This window comes from Lupinus angustifolius, chromosome LG17, assembly GCF_001865875.1.
Source record: "Lupinus angustifolius cultivar Tanjil chromosome LG17, LupAngTanjil_v1.0, whole genome shotgun sequence".
NCBI classification, from domain to species: domain Eukaryota; kingdom Viridiplantae; phylum Streptophyta; class Magnoliopsida; order Fabales; family Fabaceae; genus Lupinus; species Lupinus angustifolius.
This window is the reverse complement of record NC_032025.1, coordinates 5,778,097-5,800,537: the sequence shown is the minus strand read 5'-3', so window position 1 is coordinate 5,800,537 and position 22,441 is coordinate 5,778,097. Positions and strand designations below refer to the sequence as shown.

Here is a 22,441-nt window from a genome sequence, read left to right as displayed (position 1 = left end):
TAGAGAAATCCAACGGTTTGAATCAGTGAGTAGGTCTAAACCATTGGATTTTCCTAGAATTGATTGACGGACATGATTGGAGTAAGTGAATCCCCTCCTTTTTTATTTTGCTAAAATTATGTTTTTCAAAATATAATAAACATTTCAGGTTGAACTTATCAAATCTATGTTACACGAAATATAGTTTTCTTACATTTTTCTTTCCTTGATGTTGGAGGAATATGTGAGACCCTTGTTTTAAGTCGATATTTACATACAAGATATTTACATACAACTATACAAGATAATTGAGAAGGTCAGAGTTTTGTTTCATAATATAATGTTACATAGAGATCATGGTTTTTATTTTTTTTATTTTTTTGGATTGTAACAAAAGGTGTCAACTAGAATGTAAATCTAGATGTTCAAACAATGGAGTGGCAGTTAAAAACTTATATATAGTGATATTCATTTAAGGGATTTGATGTGGTGACAATACATTAGGAAATTGAATCTTTATAGCCTACACTACCCTTGATTTAAAGTTATTTGCTTAATGCATCACACAGAGCCATGAAAAATGCAAGAGCATTGAATTTATCAAAGATTTAGTTGTTGAGGGGCCCCTTAGACTTTAAGTACTCCACAGTCTGGTCAAAAATTTCTTCAATCCCATACTTGTAACTGAACCCTTCTTTGATAAGCTTCTCAGTAGAGATGGTTAATTTTGCCTTGGAGGGGCAATCATCAAAACTGCAATGACAAAATGATAATTGCCTTAAATATAAATGAACATGTTCCAAACCTAAAGTTCAATGTGTTATGATGTCATTTCCAAGCCAAATCAATATAATGCAGCTTCCTAAGAAACTGATCATGTGCATTATATTTTACTGCATAAAAGATACCCCTTTGTCATGCACAAGTTTTATTATAGGTGGCCTTCGGATCGGTTAGTACCAAGAAAATGAAGAGAACTTTAACAAATTGTTTCATGTCTTTTGCTGTCAGAAACACATGAAACTTGCAGCAATGCAAGGATGAGAAAACTAGAATTTTCTTCCTTCATTCAAACATTCCACACCAAATGCTAAATTAGAAGCTTACTTAGTTGGAATGTTATATTGAGGGTATCGTTCCTTAAGAAACCTTGCCAGCTCAGGAACACTAGTATTGTGAGCACAGCATATGTATCGACCTGAAGCTGATTCTTTCTCCGCCAAAAATACATGTGCTCGGCATACATCCTCCACATGAGTGATGGATACTGAACCTGACAGCAATTGCATACCTTTCATCGCGTTTATGCGGAAATCATTATCTGCAAAGTGTCAAAATTGTTAGTGATGCAATAAAATCATTCACATGTCTTTACCTAACAACTTGAGTCGAGAGTATTGGTTTAAGAACATGGCATTATAGCTCTCATTCTATTATCATATTAAATAAAGCTGAAAATAATGATGGGCCTGTGCATTATAATGCGTCAAGTGGAAATGGCCAACTTTGTGCTATGGAAACATTAATGAGTCAGTTCGATTGGTTCTTAGAAGATTCGGGTAAGAAGTCCTTAAAATAGTGAATAAGGCAGTTTTCTGAACCTGTCATGAGGGACATGGCCAACTTAACACTGGATGGGATATCTGGAGTGAGTGAATAACCAGCTATCAGAGAAGGTATTACAGTGATGAGATTAATGTGATTTTCTTCAGCGAATTCCCATGCAGCCTTCTCAGCTAGTACTTTGGAGACAGGGTATCCCTGCAAGTTTCACAAACTTCAGACTCATAATTTAATAACTTTTACACTTAGGAATGAAAATGATGCAGGGAAATGGTTAGAATAAGGTTTGATAATTATTACCCAAGTATGTGGCTTTGCAGTATTTAAGTACTCAATATCAGTCCAGTTGCTTTCATCCATAACCAAACCTGTCTCATCGAGTTGGTTGATACTTACAGCAGCAGTTGAAGATGTTAAGATGACTCTTTCGACTTCTTTTGCTCTTGCACATGCTTTCAACACATTCAATACACCTTTGATTGCTGGCTTGATCATGTCAGTCTGACTAGTATTTACGGCAGAAGCATTTTCGGGTTAACTTTTTTCTTTTAATACACAAATGTAAATGCATCTAATTTGGTTGTATAAGTTATAATGCAATTTCTAGTTTAATGTACAATCTACCTCAGGATCTTTAGAAGCAAAGTTCACAGGTGTAGCAAGTTGAAAAACGAGTTTACAGCCTGCTATAGGTGCATCAAAATCTTCTTCAGCTGTCAATTCTGCTCGAAATATATTCAATTCGCCTAAACTTTTGAGTGCAACTAGGTGAGATATTTTTTGAAGATTATCTGCACAAAACACATAAATAAGAACTTTTGCTCACAGAAAAATATTATTTAGATTCTTTATTCTTCAATCTTATTGTTCTTCAAGTGCTTTTATCATTTTAGGTTTTGTTTTCATTCTTCAGAGAGAATGTATTTTGGTTGGCATGGACACAAGTTTTCTAATATTTTGGTGGCATGTTGAAGTAAAAAGTTATCCAAGGTGCTTGCAATTTGAATTATCAATACCCTTATATAGACATTACATTTTTTCTGTACAATACATCTAGGATAATAACTTATCTAAAAGCATGTGATACCTCAATATTCATCATTAATTAGTCATTCAAATCAAATGTTGTCTCCATGTTGTTCTTGAAATCTTTACATTTCTCTTATACTTATAAATAAACAGTTTTTCTAGAACATGCAAGAGAGGGATGAACCTGGGTCTCTAACAGTGGTATTGACAGCATAACCCTTTTCAAGCAAGTGTTTGATCAGCAAAGAAGCCACAAACCCAGTGCCACCAATCACACAAGCCTTCTTGTTTTCCATTTGCTTGATACTGGCCATGTTGTATTTCTCACTTCAAAAGATGATGTAAGTTGTACTTGTACTTGCATAGATTAATGTCAGTTATTTGGTTTTAAATAGTATTAATAGTGGTTCTGTTATTTAGACATGCATAATGTTTCATTTTAGTATTAATTAGAAGCTGAACGCATGAAGATGTTACTCTATCAACAAGATAACTTGTCCACCATCATAAACAAGTCTTAGGTTAGGAGTTAGGGAAGTTGGAAACCTAAAATGTAGTGAGAAAGAATTGTTTTCAAAAGGGTTATATTATCAAAGTTAGCAATTGCAGTTACAAAAATCCAAATCCAATTTTAACCCTTCATTTATTCATGTTTGGTTAAATTATTCTCGGACCTAGTGCCATAAAGTCTCACCCGATCTTCAGGTAAACAAAAAATAACAATAATTTGATTCCTAAGAACGACACTTATTGGAAGGAATAGTCACACATCTCAAAAAAGATTAATTTCTTACTCATCGACACCAAGGTGGAGGAATACCATTGGTTATGGTTATACAAGAAAAAAAGCTAAGTTTTGATAAACTTGATTTTAAAAAAAAACATATAAACTAAGAAAAACAAAAAGTTCATAATGATTCAATTTAGTTTTTTCAGTCTATAATCTTCCCATTTATAATCCAAAATAGCAGTTATTGTTCCACTGGGAGAATAGAGGTTCAGATTGTTCTGGACGTTAAATGCTTACTTCTTTAACTTCATTTCATTGAATGGAATATAACAATAAACAGTAGGTGCATTTCATGACCAAATCAAGCCACCAACCACACTGTACTCATATCAGCAAAAAACACACAGAAGATAAGCCTTGTGTTTGGTGCTGATATGCACAGCTGAGAGAAAGGGAAATATAAATGGATTCAAGTGGAAGAAAGTATACAAAAAGTTTCCTTTCAAGGAAATTCAAACTGCATTGAAAATTCTGCTAGTGAATATAGAACCATTGCATAGAATAAACTGTTTTTTTGCCACACATTTAATTCAACCATCAATAATAACATGATAATGTTCTATAATTGAATTGCAAGCAAGTCTTCCAAGTTTTAGCAATCCAACTATGAAAGGAATGTAAGAGCGCCTGCAATCCAAAGAAATATCTTAGGCGGGTAGAACAAAATATGATATGATGATAGAGGGACCAAAATGAAGAGGCTAAAATTTCATCTGGACAAGAAACCATCATTACTAAGGTTATTGCGATTTCGAAGACTGGAAACTTAATTTGCCAAGTCTTCTGGATGCATGACATCATGAAGACAGCAAAAAATAAATAAGAATAAAACTCTAGCTGATTAGCATTATCAATTTAATATAAAATTTCTCATTTTCTAAAATTCTCTTTCTTTCAGTTGCTGGCAAAATCACAACACAATGTAATTTATTCGCATAAACTTGATTTCCATAATTTCATCATTCATCGGGGTTGTCTAAATGACCATAAAGTTCTTTCCAGTAATATGAAGCTTCTTCTGGTGTCCGAAAAGTCCAGATGTGTTTCTTTTCTTTTTCACGAGCTTCAAGAATTTCCTGCAAACAGTGATCATACCATGTTACTTGAAGTAAAAGCCAGAAACGCTGCCATGCTAGATGAATTAAACCATGCCACTGTGCAACAGCACATGGAAAAATAATGACTCTATGAAACATAATACTAATAGCTAAGAGCTCCTGCTCATTTCATGGTGCTATGTAATTCATCATTACAAAAGAGCAAAATAAAATGGACATCAACTAGAGAGGCAAATGGAAAATTAACCGCAATGGCCGCTAATAATATAAAATTAACAGGAAATGGTCAATTAAATTATTACGGGAATGATTATTAGTCTTTCATCTTAAAATTCAGTATTCTTATCACTCATCAACCCTTCCCACTAGTTCTCCTATAGGCACAAAATGAGAAAGAAGAAAAATTATTTTCTTTGATGGCAGCTGCAATTAAATTTGCGAGACAGGGTTGGAAGGACAGGTGTTTAACATTGCATTTGGCACACAGATAAATGGAATGGAATGGAAAAGAATGTTTCTCCTTGGATCCCCTCCTTTTATTGAAATCAAAAGATCATTCTTTTAACCTCATGTCATGTTCTGCTATATTTCTAAATTAGACTGAACATAGACTAGAATACATATATTAAGTTCTGTCTCATTCTAACATCTCTATCCAACACTACCCAACTGTTTAATCTGAACATGTGAAAAGTGTAAAATTGAAAATTTAAATAAACATATAGCAGCAATGCATTCCATTTAAATAATTCCATGCAGTACTATCAATCACTACAAGATCATCTCTGTTTTCATCTTTAGGCCATAATACTATACAAATATGCATATTCACATGATATCATTGAACCAAATAAGTGAGAAAGATCAAAAGATGTATTTTCAAAAGAGTGTCATAATAAGAATTCAACTCCTCTGAAGTCTTATACCTTGCTATAACCTATCATTTCTTAAATCAAAATTTCAACAACAACAAACATAAGAATCTTCCTTAATGATACAGCAATATTACTAAACCAAATTGTTAATAAAGTTTGAAGCACATAATACAAGAGAGGAAAACCAACAAACCTGGAGTTCAGAAGAATTTTTTGTCTTGAGCATTAAACAGTCAAAAAATGCTTTGAATTTATCGGTACAATTATCAAGAACACCAAGCCTGTAATACTGCTGCATTTGATGAACAGGAGCTGCAAAATACAACAATTCGATTATTAGTACTTAAATGACTCGACCCAGTTGCGGAATCTGGGAAAAGATGCAAACTTTATAGGAATTAAGGGGATTGATTCATTACAATAGCAGAACCAGAGCGCATCGAAGTATTTGGAACAACGTAATTTGGGCCTAACTGAAGAGCTAGTTGAAGATTCATTCTCCGATGTCATAACTATATCAGAATCGGATCACCCAATTGATCAGAACTTGGCGTGATAGAAGGTTGTGGTGGAAGTGATTCACGCAGTGATGAATATCCCAATTTTCTCTACCATAAGAAACTGATCGCACCCTTTGAAGAAAAATGATATGGTACGGGTCGGGTCTACCCAGTTTTGAGAAATCACTGACCCAGTAATCATTAGGTTAGAGGTGTAGAAATTTTTAGTCTTAATTATTATGATTTCTTGTTTTTTAGGGATGTAAATGGGTTGTGAGACCCGACCGTGCATTTACCTGCCGGTAATGCCTATAAATACATATAATGTTATGTTGATGGAGAGATTTTAGATATTTTTAATACTATCACAAGTGTATTTTCTCCACTTGATGGTAAGAAACTTTTTAAGGTGTGTGATTATCTCTCTTAATAAGTGTATCTCAAGATTTTAGATATTTTGTTCATTCCAATTATCTAGCAGAGTCTTACACCACAAGACCAATGTCTTATTGGTAGGATCTTAAATATTTGATATACTTTATTTTTTTATTTTACATTACTTTTTAGTAAAAAAATTATATTTAAATGAAAAGTTATTTACTTGTACTTAATTCTTATTGTCATTTTTTCTTGTTTGGAATGTTTATAATAACTCATATGATTATAGAAAATATATGTACAAATTTATAAGTTGTGAGAAATTTTTTTAAATTATTGGATAGTTGAGATCTGTTGTATGCCCAAAAACTTGCAAGTAGCAGATCCAAAAAGTACCTTCACTACCTGGACTACTGATACTCATTGACATCCTATACTTTATCCGGGTAAATATATCTCATATGTTAGAGTGGACTCCCATTTAAAAATCGAGGTAGCTTAGAAGTTCTAGAGTTACAGCTTTTATCATTTTGCCATTTTCAAAAATTACATTTGAGGCTTTTGTTTTTAGTTTATTCATCTTCAATTTCAAATGCATAGTGTTGGATTGGGATAACAATAACCTAATAGCAATACTATATATGATGTGAAGAGGCGTTTTCAAATAACGTGTTATATAAAAAGATAGATAGACACATGCACAAAAATGAATATGTTGGTAGGGCCATTATAAAATTAGTAAAATCTTTTTTTTTTCCTTACCCATATGTCCTTCTAATTAAGAAGATAATCTTTCTATTATAAAATTAGCTCTTAAGAGTGGAAATTTTCTCCTTACTCTTTACTTAAAAAAATGAAAAGTTATTATGAATCAGCAATCAAAGACTCTTTTATATTAACCACAAGAAAACAATCACTAAAATTAGCAATGAAGAAATTGCTTTCTACACGCATTATATACTATGGCTCATAAATAGATTAAATACCGAAATAAAGAGAATGTTATATTCATATATATAGCATGAGGTTACAAAAAGGAAAAAACCTCTTGACCATGACTTAGCAGCTTACAATGAAATTACAAGTGTTTAACATTTTTCAGCATACTCTTGGCTTCTGCCTTAAGATGCTCAACATGACATGAAGCTTTCTCAGGTCCATTCAACCCAAAGCATGGGTCACTAGCCTCCCCTAAAGTGATAGCAAAGTAAAGATAAACAGTGCATAGGATAACTAGTAAAGTAAGAGCAAACAAGAGGTAACGATGCCTCTGATAAAGTGCTGACCAACTTCCCAATTCATTCTTTGTAAATTGCCTCCTTAAAGATGATGACCTCAGTGTACGAGGAGATGATAAAATGGACTCAAGAACCATGGTTTCTATAGTCACCTACACTTCAACCCACTTCAATCTGCATATCATGTCAAACATTAGTATAAGTACTATTAATATGTTGGTCTAGTGATATAAAAACTCATTAGATCTATAAGTATCATATTAGATTAAAGGTCAAATATTCGATTTCTAGAAGCGAACTTGTTAGAAGGAAGAAAAAGATAAGGGTTGCATTCCATGTCAAATATTAGAGTGAAGAAAAAAATAAGGGTTTCATTCCATGTCCTTTGAGGAAATAAATAATGCATTGAAACATCTTCCCTAACAAAATCTCTCACATTATTATTATCCTTCGATAAGGAATGACTATATATATGCTAATAATCATCAAGATAAAAATATCTTAATAGTAAATAAAGGCTTCAGTTCAAACTCATTTCATTGGTATCTGGGAAGAAATAAGATCGATGGAATGGAATATATATTCAATCCTCAACCAAACCAAAATAATAGCTATCAATGTGTGGCAAATCAATGCCAGATACTAACTATGCTGAAAATAATTTTCTACAAGCTACACATGTGAGAAAATGATAAAACGAACATTCAAAGAATTCAAGACATATACTATAAGCTACACATGTGATAATCAATGCCTCGGTCCTCTGATGGCATTTCATAATCATATAATATAAGAAGATTCAACACAACATCACCCATTCCAGAATCCGTTAATCCAATTCCAATCTAAAGAAACCCACATCAATATCCCAATTAAATAACAACATTGGCATATTTATGCAAATGAATAGAACAGAGTTCAAATATGAAAACCTCAATAGTGAAAGAAAATCATATCCAAACGTGAATCCTGTACAAGATGGCAACTGAATCAAAAGTACTTGGTTTTGGTGCAATTCATTAATCGACAAAATACACATGCAATGCATACAACAAAACGAAAACGAATGAAAGAAAAGGAAAGAAGAGTTTTACCCTATGACGATGAGGGAATGTGGTTGGAGGAGGAGGAAGATATGATGAGAATGAAAAGAGATAAAGTGAGAATGGTGAATAAGGAAAGGGTTTGTTGTGTGAATTGGCGTTTGTTTCGTGAAAACAACAACACAAATAGAAAATAATGTCATAATTCTATATATATGCATGTCACGTGAATGACATAGCAACTTTAATATTTCTAAACTATTTATTCATCACTTTCAGGTGCCTCCTCGTGGAAAAGGAACACTGTATATTCAACCTTTCGTCACAATTAGGTGAATATGGATTTTTGGATGGATAGTGATCACCAATTTATATAAGTATATAAAATTATATTTTTAAACTACTTAATTTATCTATATTGAATGGATTCCAATTTATTCATTTCATCCATATATATTTATTTTAATAGATTAGAATATTGGATGAATGAGTATATAATCCATTTTTTTTTAATTTGAATTAAAACATTTTTTTTGAAGGAAAATAATTTTTTTAAAAATTATTATTTAACAAAGCATTTTTAAAAAGTGTTTTTTAAAAAACACATTTAAAAAATCTCAGAATTTAAACTTACCTTGGAAATATCAGAGATGTTGTAACTGTGCATTTTTCCTATGGTCAATCATGACACAAAATTGATATATAATCCTTATTGAAACTTTTTGAAAAAATGCTTTGATAAAAAAGATAATAGTGTTGAAGAATCCTTGTTAGAAAGAGAATATTTTATATCACTGATATTAAAACCGGTTTATGTCGGCCGGTCTTAATAACCCTACTATACAATATTTATATCGGTCATACAATTATACTAGTAACAATCGATCATACATGCCGGTTTTCAATTGAGTCGTATTGATCATACCGACTGATTTCATTTAAAGTTATTTTTTAATAAAAATGATTTATTTTTACCAAAATATTGGTATGGATGATCAAACACACAAGTAATACATTTTTTATATATCTAAAACATGGTCTACAATATAGATTTTTTAAAAGTGGTATAAATAAAAATGGTTATTATAATTTTTGTTGATTTTTCAACATTAATATTAATATAAAATATATGTATCTCTAATTTTACTGGTATGTGTTTAATTAGCGAAACCACTAGTTGAACTACTATATCACTATATCATTGCTCTGATTGGTTTGATGGTCAGAACATTATTAATAACATTGATTTATATTTTATATATCGGATTTACATACCAAATTTGAGTGTTTACATGTGGCCCCCATTTTAAACTAGGAATTGACTGTTGTTGATTGAATTCTTAAGCAAATGTTATTATGGTTCGGAAAGTTTCAAATTATTTTCATTTTTTCAGTAGATGATTTTGAAACTATTTTAATTCAGCTTGTGTGTATTTAAAATCCAATGTAGGATTTGAATGAGTTTGATTTACTATTAGCTTTTAACTAACCACCTTTATTTGATTACCCATTCTCCCACTTCTAATTAGGAATGAACGAGTAAAACTACTAAAACAAAATAAATCATATTATTTTCTACGATACTCCATTTTTTTTGTACTACTAATGATATTACTAATGATATTCTTTAACTTTTTTTGGTAAGGAACTAATACTTATCATGGTGTGTGACTGTCCCAACAAATGTCGCTATCAGAAAACAAATTCTTTACTTTTTTGTCATGCTAAGAATCTAGTATAACCTTATTCAATTAGACCAACTTGTAAAATATTCGATCTAACCATAAAAATTCTTTTATAAACCTATTCAGCTTAACTCCAATATTAATAATTCCATAAATAGGTCCAAATATTTGCTTTTTGCTAATGAACAATTAAATTACACATCCTACCTTTTTGAATTACTTTGGTAGCTGGCCTCATTTACACCTAATTAATCCATATTAGTCAGTAGCAGCCACAGTTCATTCAAAATGTTATGTCATCAAATTTGGAATGTAGTACTTTTTTCAATGACATTCTTCAATTTCATTCGCTACCCAAACTATGGGGAAAATGATATATTGTCTCAAATAATGTGCCAAATTATTTTTAAACCATTAAAAATATGTCATGTCAATTAAAAAAAATTAAACATATATTATTATTTTTGTTTTTATTTCAATATCATTAGTCCATGATATAGTTTAGGACAACATATCAATGTCGAAATATTAGCATGCCATTTTGGACTCCTTCAAATCCCAACTCCACCTGATTATGTTTCCATGAAACTATGCCCCATTATAAGCTCAGCTCTGCAGGATAATCAGAGTAGTTGCACTTGCAGAAACAAAAGATAGTACATCACATTTATGTAAGCCATTTTTCAATCTTATAGGGACTTCTTTAAAATTGTATTCTGAATGTAGCAATATGCATATATATATATATATAATAAATCTTTTTGTTGCAGATAGAGCACATTTCTTAACTATGGGTTCCCCTTCTTCTAACAGGTAGTGTATAATCTTTCATAATCTTTAGGATGCTATTTTCTTTGAAAGTCTGTATAAACAAACTCCCATTCGTTTACACTAGGATGTGTGACACACTCTTCTACCTCTTAATCCGCATAAATTTTGTCTCACATGAGTGTATAGTCTTTTATTTTATAATTGATTATACTCTTATAGGATAATTAGTATGTTTATAAGATATAAAAAATTATACACTCAATCAATTAAATCACTTGCAATTAATTTTATAATTAAAAGTAGATAATTGGGATGTAACAATTAAAAAAATTATCCTCTCTAAAATCCAATTTATAAGATCAATATAAAATCAAAGTGTTTATTATATTGTAATCATTACTTTTTGTATTGAGTTTATAATTTTTGGCATTAAAGACCGACAAATGATTTTTTATTTCGTCGTATTGAGAGAAAGGCCAAATTTAGAGTGGCCTTATAAAATATTATGTCGTAGTGTCTAAATTTTATTATATGTAAAATTCATAATGAAATATATAGAAATTTACGTTCAAAAATACTATATATATTATTTAGGAAAATATAAAAATTAGGTTGTTGAATGGAATGAAAATTTTACAGTAGATAGGCAAAATTTACTAGCATGTAAAGAGATAATTTTGTTATTGGAAAAGCAAAGAGTGAACAAGTAATGCATTTTTCATCCAAAATATGTAATAGCAAACTTATATGAAGAATATTTATATTTTAAGTTTGTACAATAATTAAGTAATATATATTTATCTAAATAAATTAAATCATTTTTTAGTTTAATAAATATGTGATATATTTAGTAGGAAGTAAGATTATGAATTTAATTTCTTACATTGAGGAAAAACATTAGTAGAGTAATATATTTTGTAATTGAAGTGACATTGTTTTTTGGTTATTTGGAGGGAAAAACCCGAACAACATTAGGCTAGAAAATTCCTAGTTACCTACATTCCTACATAGTTCAATAAAATCAAATTCCTCCTCTCACTTGGAGGATGCTCCATCACATGAGTTCCCAAATTTCAAATTGCATGTGAGAAAGACTTGCCATGAAATATACTACTTGGTTACTTTCTCTGAGAATATGAACCCAATGAACCATTCAATCTCATCCTAGTCAATCTCTAATAACTTGAAACATAGATATATAAGGATGACATTAATCATAACTATTGTTAACTAAATTGATTGTCACTTGTGAGTCACTTTCGAGAATTATTTGTGATAAACCTTTACTCCAAACTATAATAAGCATAGAATAGATACCCCATAATTATACCAATAAAACAGAATATGTACCTTGGTTTTTGGAGAAGTCAAATAACCATTTGCCACTATTCACATTACATTTATACCAACCTGGAGGGAGATATTCTATTCAAATCATTTATTTTCAACTCTAGTTGTTTCACAATTTGATTACACATTTTTTATAATTTCTTGAATTCAATTAGAAAAGTTGATATTAGACAATATAAATGATAAAATAGGCAATTTAAAGTTACTCCATCCTCATAACCAGGCTTTATCTATTTGTATTGATAAAATTTTACTTAGGTTGAACGTTAAACTAGCATGACTACTTCATTTGGTTCATGAGCAAATCAAGTAACAATAATTTATTCATCCTAAGTTTAAAAACTATACTAAATCATTCTAGCAAAACTACTATCAAAATAAATTCTGGTTATTTAGTATTTTATTTTTTTATAAAGTATAATCTCCTAAGCACGAGTTTGTTCTTCCCACTTTTTTGAAAAAACAGTGTTGCTTGTGAGAGATACAAAGACATCAACTGGGACGAAATTGGATTTGGTATAGTTCCAACTGATTTCATGTATGTGATGAAATGCTCAAAAGGAGAAAAGTTTTGTGATGGAACCCTCATTCCTTATGGAAATATAGAGCTCACTCCTTCTGCTGGAATTCTAAATTATGGCCAGGTTAGAAGGACAAAATCTTTCCTTTGGTACCTTACTAGCCTCATTTCAATTCTGAAATAAAACAGAACAAGACATATAAAACAACATAGAGATAATTTATGTAAGTTTTGCAATATGTCGTGATAATATGTCCTCCAAGAACAAGTATTGTCTTGTTCGAATGTGTGATGCATCAACTACATAGCATAAAATTATTGGAAAAGTATATGAAACACCCTTAATTTTATGCTTTTTATAAATAGTTATTATGAACTACTTCTTCTTCCTAATTATTTCTGAAACACTTTAAAGATAATGTTAAATCAATTACAATGAAAACCTCTCTTAGATTATTATATTTTTTTTATATATACTAATATTATGCATTAACCATTTTAACTCTGAAATCCACTTTTTATCTCCTTATTAGTCAATTTGTATTTTAAAGTTTGCCCTACTGTTGTTTTGTTTCACCAACTAAGAAAGAAGTTGAAAGAATGATTAGAAAGAAAAGATATTACATGATAAATACTTATAAACATGCATAAAATTTAGAGGGGCTTATGCACTCTTCCCTAAATTTTTTGGTTAAAGTGAAAGACAATCATCCTTCATGAAACTAATGTCACAAAAACAATAGAAAACAAGTTGAACTTCATCAGAAAGCACCTAAGAATATTTGCAAATATTATTATGCATGTCTAAAATCTAAACTGCATATATTACATGAATATAAATAGGGAGTACTTGAAGGGCTAAAGGCATATAGAACTGAAGATATGCGTATATTACTATTTCGACCAGAAGAGAATGCTCAGCGTATAAAGATAGGAGCAGAGAGAATGTGTATGCCATCTCCATCCATTGAGCAATTTGTTAATGCAATAAACCAAACTGTCCTTGCCAACAAACGTTGGGTACCCACTATCTAACTAAAACTTTTACATTTTTTCCATTTTTTCCATTTTTATGTATATTTACACTCTGGCCTAAACAAGTTTGTGGTTCAATTTTAATATAGGTGCCTCCTGTAGGACAAGGGTCACTTTATATTAGGCCATTGCTTATGGGAACTGGAAGTGTTTTAGGCTTGGCTCCAGCTCATGAATACACATTACTCATATATACAACTCCTGTCAAAAGTTACCATAGCGTGAGATTTTGAACTTTGCTTTTTACATCTCACTAATAAACTCTAATTCCTGGAGGAAGAGAGAAACCAAGAAAAATCATAGTGAATATGACAATGAATGAAAGACTTAGAGATCAATGCATTTGTCAATAAATATGAGGCCATGCACCAAGCCTGACACGTCACAAGCTAGGTGATGCGCCAAGCCAAGCCACATGCATTGAGCGTGGCTGGGTCATAATGTGAGTTCCTAAGGGAATCTTACCCACTTTTGATTTATGATAGAACATTATGATGTCGTTTCATTCATATAGCTGATCTCATCTAGTGGGATAAATACTTGGTTGTTGTTTTTTTCACAACAGCTACAAGTTTTCTCTTTTCCCTTACTCATTACAACTAACACGACAGGGTCCACTAAAATTGGTTGTTAAGGATGAGCTCCATCGCGCGATTCCTGGCATTGGAGGAACTGGAGGGATCAAGAGTATCACCAACTATTCCCCTGTAAGCATGACAATCTTATCATTTAATCATTCATACATGTGATAAGTTGATATCAAGTTGCAAGCATATTTTTAATATTTTTTCACAGATAACTTTATATGTAGAATATAAGGATTATGGTGCATCACAATTTCAAAGTGTGTTAAATATGCTCTACATTTTGATGCTGTAGACTTATAAAGCAGGGATTTCTGCAAGAGCTGAAGGATTCTCTGATGTCTTATACTTGGATGCAGCAACAGGGAAATTTATTGAAGAAGTTTCTTCTTGTAACATCTTTGTTGTGAAGGTACAAGCAGGCAAGCAGCCATTCTTTCTTTCTCTTGTAAATATAGCTTTATCAATGCAGGACACTAAGTAACCATTGAAATATACCTACATCTTTTAACATTACATTTTGATCATACTTGTTAAGGATTAAAAATATAAGTACTATATGAAAAGCTACACTTTTTAAGTTTCCCATTAATCAAATGTTTTACTTTTTTATTTAATAATTTATCATTTTTTATTCATTACAGGACATTCATTAGACAATCCCTTTCAAATTAAAGTGGAAACCTGTTTTTGCTGTAGTTTAAGCTTATTGCACAAGAAATGCAGAATTTATGCACACGTGATGATATATATGAATTAGAACAGCCATGATGTTTTTTATCAACTCAACAATATTTTAATGTTATGAAGGGTAATGCCATCTCAACTCCAAAAGCAGAAGGATCTATTCTACCTGGAATTACAAGAAAAAGCATCATTGATATTGCTATTGATTTGGGCTATAAGGTGATTTATTTTCCCTTAGTCAATGTTGACATTTGTTTTATTTACCTTACTAAATTGTCCATGCTAAGATCAGCACTGAAATGAAAAACCAATTCAAGAGTTGTTTTTCATGTTTCTCCTTGCTCTTGTCTGATATAAATTAAGACAAAAAATCTTGGACTATTACTAATGAAAGAGTCACATACATAATTAGTTTTAGTTTTTGCATCTATTTCAATTCTATGTTAATTTTCTCAATATTAACATAGGAAAACTTTGTGGAATGAATAATGTTCAGGTAGAGGAACGTGCTGTTCCAGTGGAGGAATTGCTAATGGCTGATGAAGTTTTCTGCACTGGAACTGCTGTGGTTGTTAATCCTGTTTTGTCTGTAACATATAACAAAACTAAGTAAGTAGCTTTATTTCTCTATCTTGTGGAACATGTTTTGTATTCACTGATGATGTTAATTGCCAATATTGGACAATGCAGTGCTATATATAGAACAGGATCAGGGACAGTATCTCAAAAACTGTATGAAACATTAGTTGCAATTCAAACAGGACATATTGAAGACACAAAGGGATGGACAGTTCAAGTAAATTAAGCAATGAGCATTCATCTCTCTGTTTTTGTGTTCCTGTGGCCATATCCTATATCCCAAAGTCTTACCTTTTCCTTGCTCAAATCATCAGATTTCTTTTCTTGTTTTTAGTTTTGTTGGAATAGTGTCAATAAGTACAAAAGTCTTAATCAACTTATAAGTTTATGTACCATAAATTTAATATCTTGGGATTTTATGTTTTATGGTATCAAACTCATTCCTAACAATGCTGACTCAACAATACTAGTTTAGGTGGAGGGAATAACATTCAATGACTACACCAATTTATACTTCCAAAAAAACATTTATAAGTTGTTTCATTTTAATCTAGTCAAAAGATTAGATTGACAATTATTTCTAAGTTATATATCTCAATATAATTTAATTATCGTAATTGATTATAATTTTGATGTCAATATTAAAAGTATATCAGTTGTCTTTTAATAATTTAATAAAACAAAATTTTATGAATAGAAGAATTTGTAAATAATTGGGACATAATTTTGAGAAACAAAAACAGACAAAAAAAACCCAAATCTTTTGTGTATTGGTATTTTTCTCATAGAATATTTTTTTGTTACTATTAAAGATATTTCTTACCTTCTTTTTTAGTAAGAAACTAATCTATTTTGAAGTTTGTGACCACCTCTTCCAATAAATGTTAGTAGCTCGAAAGTGACTTGATGCCACTTGTCCATGAATTTAATGTTAAGCATGAAATTGGTTCAATGCATGTTATAGGAATTGATGCTCTAATATGATAATTAACAAAGCCACCAATCAATTTTTGTTGCGTTTCTTGTATTTAATAACTAATGAACATTGCTTATATTCAACAGGCATAGTGTTCATACAAAATTTATTAACTAATTAACTCTTGGTGAACTTTATTAGTTGTATGCAAGTTAAAATAAAGTGAATATAGATATAAATATAGAAAAAATGTATAAATTTTATACATTGTTAATACATTATCGATATTTAATTATTATTGACTCTTTAGTAGAATTAATTCAAATAAATGATATAATGACTATGCATAAATCTTTACAATAACAATATACATATTGCACTCATATAAATATCTTATGGTCCAATAAAATAAATATGGTTGTGTGATTAATATGGACTTGTGTTTTGCAAGATAAAAATAGATTATGAATTATGAAACTTAGCTTGTACCAAAAAGGAAAAAATGAAAAGCAGCCTTTTATTATGATAACAATACAAAGGGTGTTAGTGACTAGCCAACACCTCTCCGTTAATAAAAATGTCAATTAGATAAAAATATATAAAAAAATTAAAAAGTAAGACACTTTTATCCTTTTAATTTATATTATTATAACATTTTTATCCTCAAAAATATAATAAAAAACATAATTGTTGACTATAGTAACTGAGAAGAATCTCACTCTTTATTAAAGAAAAAAAATTTTAATTTAAAAGTTAAGGTAGTTTACTCAATTTCAAATTCATCATTTTTATAAAAAAACTAGCAAGATACCCGTGCATCAGCGATGCACAGAGCAATACTTCTTTGTTGCAAGATTAATAACACATATTACATGTACATTTATATGGTTAAGAAACATATGTTACTCGTGCATTCGTATTGTTAAGAACACACATGTGACCCGTGCATTCGCATGACTAAAAACACACATGTTACTTGTACGTTCGCATTACTAAGAAAATGCATGTTACTCATGCATTCGCATAGTTAAAATACACATGTTACTTATACATTCACATTATTAAGAATATACGTCTTACCTGTGTATTTGCATATTTAATCACATAAGAAAAAGAAATGACAATTTTTAATTTGAATTTTCTAATGGAAATAACAAAGTGAAATCTGAAACATGATACCATATTATTTTTACTAAAATAAATATTTTAAAATTTATAGAAAATGAAATGATTTTTTCAATTTTAAATACATTTTTTTTAATGAAAAAATGGAAATCAAATCATTATACTAAATGATTTTTTTTATTAAAAATATATTTAAAAGTTATAAAAAACTTCAATTTAGAATTTAATTTTTCAATTATAATAGAGAAAAATTAAAATTCGAAGAATCTGAAATATTAAAATTCAATTGCAAAAATGTTACAAAACTTTGATGAGGTGTAACAATGCAATTATTCTTAGATTAATAGTAAACGTTAAATAATATACATAGATTAGTGTAAAGAAATAGTTTGGATGTGAAAAATGATTTCAATCTCATCTAATGCTCTAATACTCAATATCTATTAGATTTTAACATAACAAAACATAGGTACGGTAAACACTCAATTTTGGTGGAGTAGCAACATAGATCAATCGCTAATTAATATTAAATTATTAACATATAAAATATATAAAAAGTAAGGATAGTGTGGGAAGGTACATAGTAATAACATGAATGAGTTTTTATTTTTATTTTTTAATAACTTAGAACATTTTAAGATGAGAAAAGGTGAAGAGGATGTGACATGTGGCATTAAGGGAAAACATGTGAGGAGGATATGACATATGGCATGAATGAGTTTTTTTTATTATATTGTTAATAGATATTAGTATAGTAATGTATCATCCATAAAAGTTAATAATTAATAACACACAAAAAAAACACCATTTTTTTTTTTCAAAACAAAATATTCCTTTGGAACTGAAATATACAAGATTTTGTTTTCCTCTTGAATCGAACTCATAAACCGACACGACCCTGACAGATTCGGTTCAGCAACAGAAACAAATTCAAATTGGTAAATAAATATTATAGAAGGAAGCACGTGCTTTGTTCAGTTTCTACAGTTCCTATTCCTAACCAATATAAAAGCCCTTCACCGATTCACCATTCATAGTTTCAAACCTAAATATATACTTTTTGTCTTCACTATTACTACCCCAATATCAAAGATCCTACGTAGTATAAGTTTGAGGTATCCATGCCTATTTCATTTTTCTTAATTTTGTGTGTGTGTTTTCATTATGCATGGAACGTTATTTGCAAATGCATGTTCAGAAAATCATAGTGAAAGATTTGTTTGTATGTCATATGTTTTTATGCAATAAATGTAACTTAGTGAGAAACTATGTCAAATGAATAATAGAACAAGACAACAAAGTTATGATTTTAGTGCTAACGGGATTTGTTTGGTTGATTGATTATGTACACATAATAATTGTATGATTGGATTCCAATGCTGGAATCCTATGTTGATATGCGATTCGTTCTATGTAAATCCTAACTCATTTAAAATGGTGGTTTATAAAATGAAGAAAAGCTCTTAACTTTAATCCAAGAACACGAACACATCACTCGTTTGGTGCTGTAAAAGTTGGTTAATCACATTTACGTTTTAAGGGGTAAGACTGCCTACAGTTATTAAATCTCATCCTCTCATCAAGTTAGAGTTTTGTGAGTCTCATTTTATTTGATATTTAAGTACTGTTAGATCATGAAAATATTGTGTGACATTTTATGTATTTTGTAAGACAGAGATCACCTGTTTTGTCCCCAGTCGTGTCTCATTTCCTATCTCGGGCCAATCACATACACACAAAAAAGTAACAAAAAGTAAAAATCATTGGTCCGGGGCAGGGAATGAGATGTGGGCAGGGAATGAGATGTGGGCAGGGAATGAGATGTGGGCAGGGAATGAGATGTGGGCAGGGAATGAGATGTGGGCAGGGAATGAGATGTGGACAAGGAATGAGATGTCGTTGAGGACAAGTAATATATTTATGTATTTTGTATACTATAGGGCAAATGTCTTAGAAATGAATAAGCCATAAAGTCTCAGTTTTGCACCAACTAACATGACTTTGTATTTCAGCAGAAAGATCCCACTTCACAACAATGGCTCCCCCTTCTATTTTAGGAAACAATGGAGATGGGTCTAACAGGTACAATATAACAAACAAAAACTTACCATTATGTTCAAAATTCTGAGTACAATCCAAAGTAATAAATACATAAACTTGGTTTTTCTTTGTACATTTACTTTTGTTTTTAACAGTGATATTCCTGATTTTGATCAAAAACTTCTGTCTGAAAAAGCAGTGCTGCTGATGAAAACTATGCTGACATCAATTGGGATGAACTTGGATTCAGTCTAGTTCCAACAGATTACATGTATGTCATGAAATGTGCAAATGGAGAAAAGTTTTCACAAGGAACCCTCATTCCCTTTGGCAACATTGAGCTTAGCCCTTCAGCTGGGATCTTAAATTATGGACAGGTTAAAAAACCACATTGCAAGTGTGCAACACATACACAAAAGTTCATTTCTTATATAATTATTGTTACTTATACAAACTACTCCCTTACTTTTAAAGATTTTGTATGTACACTTTCTTTTTCTTCCTTTATTAATGAACTCTAACTTTAACAAATTGGGTCTATGTGGATTTGTATTTTTTACATGTAAGTAACTTTTCCTTTTGATGGTTGTGTTTAGGGACTCTTTGAGGGTCTAAAGGCATATAGGACTGAAAATGGGCATATACTTCTGTTTAGACCTGAAGAGAATTCTAAACGCATGAAGACAGGTGCAGACAGAATGTGTATGCCATCTCCATCCATTGAGCAGTTTGTTAATGCTGTCAAAGAGATAGTTATTGCCAACAAACGTTGGGTATTTCTTGCTATCCATTTCTTTTCTATGGTCTTTTTTTCCCTCTTGTTAATATCATGCATAAGAGCACAAGTTGCAACAATTTGAGCTTGAAAATTGAAACAGGTGCCTCCCCATGGTAAAGGGTCATTGTATATTAGGCCATTGCTCATGGGAACAGGAGCATTGTTAGGCTTAGCACCAGCACCTGAGTACACATTCATTATTTATTGTTCTCCTGTTGGTAGTTACCACAAGGACAAGGTTAGTTAGTCTTCAGTCTCTTGACTAAAAGGAAAAAAAGTTTAATATTTCATATTCAATAGTCAATACGAATTTCATTTTTATTACAGGGTCCACTAAACTTTAAAGTTGAGGATAAACTCTATAGAGCAATATCTGGCACTGGTGGGACAGGAGGGATCAAGAGTGTCACAAATTATGCCCCAGTAAGCATAACATAGCTATACCATTTAATCAGTTTTCTTCAGCTTGGATATATTTTTCTATGGTAGTGAAATTTTGGACTTATTGTGATATAGGATAAAATTGATAAAACTTTGGTCCAAGTTTTCTCCAAGATGCATGATTACTTATTGTTAGATCAAATCATAGATCTTATACTGTATTTGTATGCTACATTAAATTAATTTTGCTCTTGTTATCACTTTATATTGTGCTGTAGGTTTATTCAGCAACTACTGAGGCAAAGGCCAATGGATTCTCTGATGTCTTATTCTTGGATGCAGCAACTGGAAAACATATTGAGGAGGCTTCTTCAAGCAATGTATTTGTTGTGAAGGTAAAATAACAACCTTACTTTCATTTACACCTATAAAGTATGAATTTAATTTGTATACGCAAACACTCTAACAATCTAAGGGTTTTTTACACTGTCAGCAATCATTCACCATTGATTTGTTAACCACCATTGACTCTCAAACAAAATTAATATAAATCAATGGTAAATGATGTGCTGATAGTGTAAAAAACTTTACACAGTCAGTGCATAGATTTTAAACTCATGAAGTGTTATCACTGTTAACATACTTTATGTTTATACTGTGTAGAAATTTTATTGTCTAAGCAAAAATTTGTCTGAATTTTTAATCCATATATGTATTGATTTTGTGAAGGGCAATGCTATCTGCACTCCAGCAATAGATGGAACCATCCTTCCTGGCATCACAAGAAAAACCATCATTGACATTGCCACTGATTTGGGTTATGAGGTTTTTAATCTTCCTTAAATTTTTGACATGTAATTCGATTTTTCGAACTCGGTGGTTAACCAACAAAAAAGTATTTCAGCTTATGGGTTTTCATTATAAAATCATTACTTGAATAATATTCAGGTCATGGAACGTGCTGTGTCAGTTGAGGAAATGTTAGATGCTGATGAAGTGTTCTGCACAGGAACTGCAGTTGTTGTAAACTCTGTTGCATCCATAACATTTCAGAAAACAAGGTATATATAGCCATGTGATTAAATCATTTTCTGTAACCCTTCAATGTTATGTTCCCCTTTATGTTAAACTCACTTTTACTTATTTTTTTTGAAAATATATTGTACATAATGATCATGCTAATTAATTGTTAACATTGGCAATGCAGAACTCAATACAAAACAGGACCTGAAACATTGTCACAAAAACTGCGCAAAACTCTGCTTGGAATTCAAACAGGGTGTATTGATGACACCAAAGGCTGGACTGTCCTAGTAGATTGAGCAATGAGCTTCACCTTGTTCTTTCTTCTAAATAAATTAGTACTGCTTGATTAAGAGAATTTTTTCTATCAAGTTATGCAATGTAAGAGGAAAGTACTCAATTTTTATAATCTCATTTTTACCTTCTTTTCATGGATAATTCTTAAAAGTTTCTAATAATTTCTAACACCATCTTATGCAAATTAATTGATTTTAAACAGAGCTCAACTGGAAAT

The 22,441-nt window shown here is 30.8% G+C and overlaps 4 protein-coding genes across 7 annotated transcripts; 2 read left to right on the top strand and 2 right to left on the bottom strand.

The window, feature by feature from the left end:
- LOC109330732 (anthocyanidin reductase ((2S)-flavan-3-ol-forming)) lies at nt 424-2,987 on the bottom strand. The gene is made up of 6 exons (XM_019565014.1): nt 2,756-2,987; nt 2,167-2,333; nt 1,843-2,043; nt 1,581-1,740; nt 1,087-1,300; nt 424-732 (listed from the first exon to the last, which is right to left on the bottom strand). The coding sequence occupies exons 1-6, from the start codon at nt 2,883-2,885 to the stop codon at nt 588-590; spliced, it is 1,017 nt and encodes a 338-aa protein (XP_019420559.1). The 5' UTR covers nt 2,886-2,987; the 3' UTR covers nt 424-587.
- Nucleotides 4,043-5,935, bottom strand: LOC109330623 (uncharacterized protein C227.17c-like). Its single transcript, XM_019564875.1, has 3 exons — nt 5,714-5,935; nt 5,488-5,606; nt 4,043-4,437 (listed from the first exon to the last, which is right to left on the bottom strand). The coding sequence occupies exons 1-3, from the start codon at nt 5,802-5,804 to the stop codon at nt 4,321-4,323; spliced, it is 327 nt and encodes a 108-aa protein (XP_019420420.1). The 5' UTR covers nt 5,805-5,935; the 3' UTR covers nt 4,043-4,320.
- LOC109330814 (branched-chain-amino-acid aminotransferase 6-like) lies at nt 12,718-16,235 on the top strand (the record flags this gene model as incomplete). Its single annotated transcript, XM_019565091.1, has 9 exons — nt 12,718-12,903; nt 13,623-13,799; nt 13,904-14,035; nt 14,426-14,521; nt 14,694-14,810; nt 15,209-15,304; nt 15,582-15,694; nt 15,776-15,881; nt 16,140-16,235. Coding segments are annotated over 9 exons (1,119 nt in total), but the record flags the coding sequence as incomplete, so codon positions are not given.
- Nucleotides 18,714-22,359, top strand: LOC109330559 (putative branched-chain-amino-acid aminotransferase 7). Of its 4 annotated transcripts, none has more exons than XM_019564792.1 (10): nt 18,714-18,820; nt 19,718-19,787; nt 19,945-20,122; nt 20,342-20,518; nt 20,624-20,761; nt 20,851-20,946; nt 21,183-21,299; nt 21,634-21,729; nt 21,853-21,965; nt 22,112-22,359. In XM_019564792.1, the coding sequence occupies exons 2-10, from the start codon at nt 19,741-19,743 to the stop codon at nt 22,224-22,226; spliced, it is 1,077 nt and encodes a 358-aa protein (XP_019420337.1). In that variant the 5' UTR covers nt 18,714-18,820; nt 19,718-19,740; the 3' UTR covers nt 22,227-22,359. The 4 variants fall into 4 exon arrangements, with proteins under 4 accessions (XP_019420337.1, XP_019420335.1, XP_019420336.1 ...); XM_019564790.1 differs by having other exon boundaries at nt 19,942-20,122; XM_019564791.1 differs by having other exon boundaries at nt 18,727-18,820; nt 19,721-19,787; nt 19,942-20,122.

What these genes read in the sequence shown, in the direction of transcription:
- LOC109330732 (XM_019565014.1), bottom strand. Translation starts at nt 2,885, where the DNA reads ATGGCCAGTATCAAGCAAATGGAAAACAAGAAGGCTTGTGTGATTGGT. An exon ending in CTGCAAAGCCACATACTTGG is followed by an intron (nt 1,741 to 1,842) that starts GTAATAATTATC and finishes TGAAACTTGCAG; the next exon opens with GGATACCCTGTCTCCAAAGT. An exon ending in GGCCATGTCCCTCATGACAG is followed by an intron (nt 1,301 to 1,580) that starts GTTCAGAAAACT and finishes GACACTTTGCAG; the next exon opens with ATAATGATTTCCGCATAAAC.
- LOC109330623 (XM_019564875.1), bottom strand. Translation starts at nt 5,804, where the DNA reads ATGACATCGGAGAATGAATCTTCAACTAGCTCTTCAGTTAGGCCCAAA. An exon ending in TGCGCTCTGGTTCTGCTATT is followed by an intron (nt 5,607 to 5,713) that starts GTAATGAATCAA and finishes TGTATTTTGCAG; the next exon opens with CTCCTGTTCATCAAATGCAG. An exon ending in AAAATTCTTCTGAACTCCAG is followed by an intron (nt 4,438 to 5,487) that starts GTTTGTTGGTTT and finishes CACTGTTTGCAG; the next exon opens with GAAATTCTTGAAGCTCGTGA.
- LOC109330559 (XM_019564790.1), top strand. Translation starts at nt 19,741, where the DNA reads ATGGCTCCCCCTTCTATTTTAGGAAACAATGGAGATGGGTCTAACAG. An exon ending in AATGGAGATGGGTCTAACAG is followed by an intron (nt 19,788 to 19,941) that starts GTACAATATAAC and finishes TGTCTGAAAAAG; the next exon opens with CAGTGCTGCTGATGAAAACT. An exon ending in GTAGTTACCACAAGGACAAG is followed by an intron (nt 20,762 to 20,850) that starts GTTAGTTAGTCT and finishes TTTTTATTACAG; the next exon opens with GGTCCACTAAACTTTAAAGT.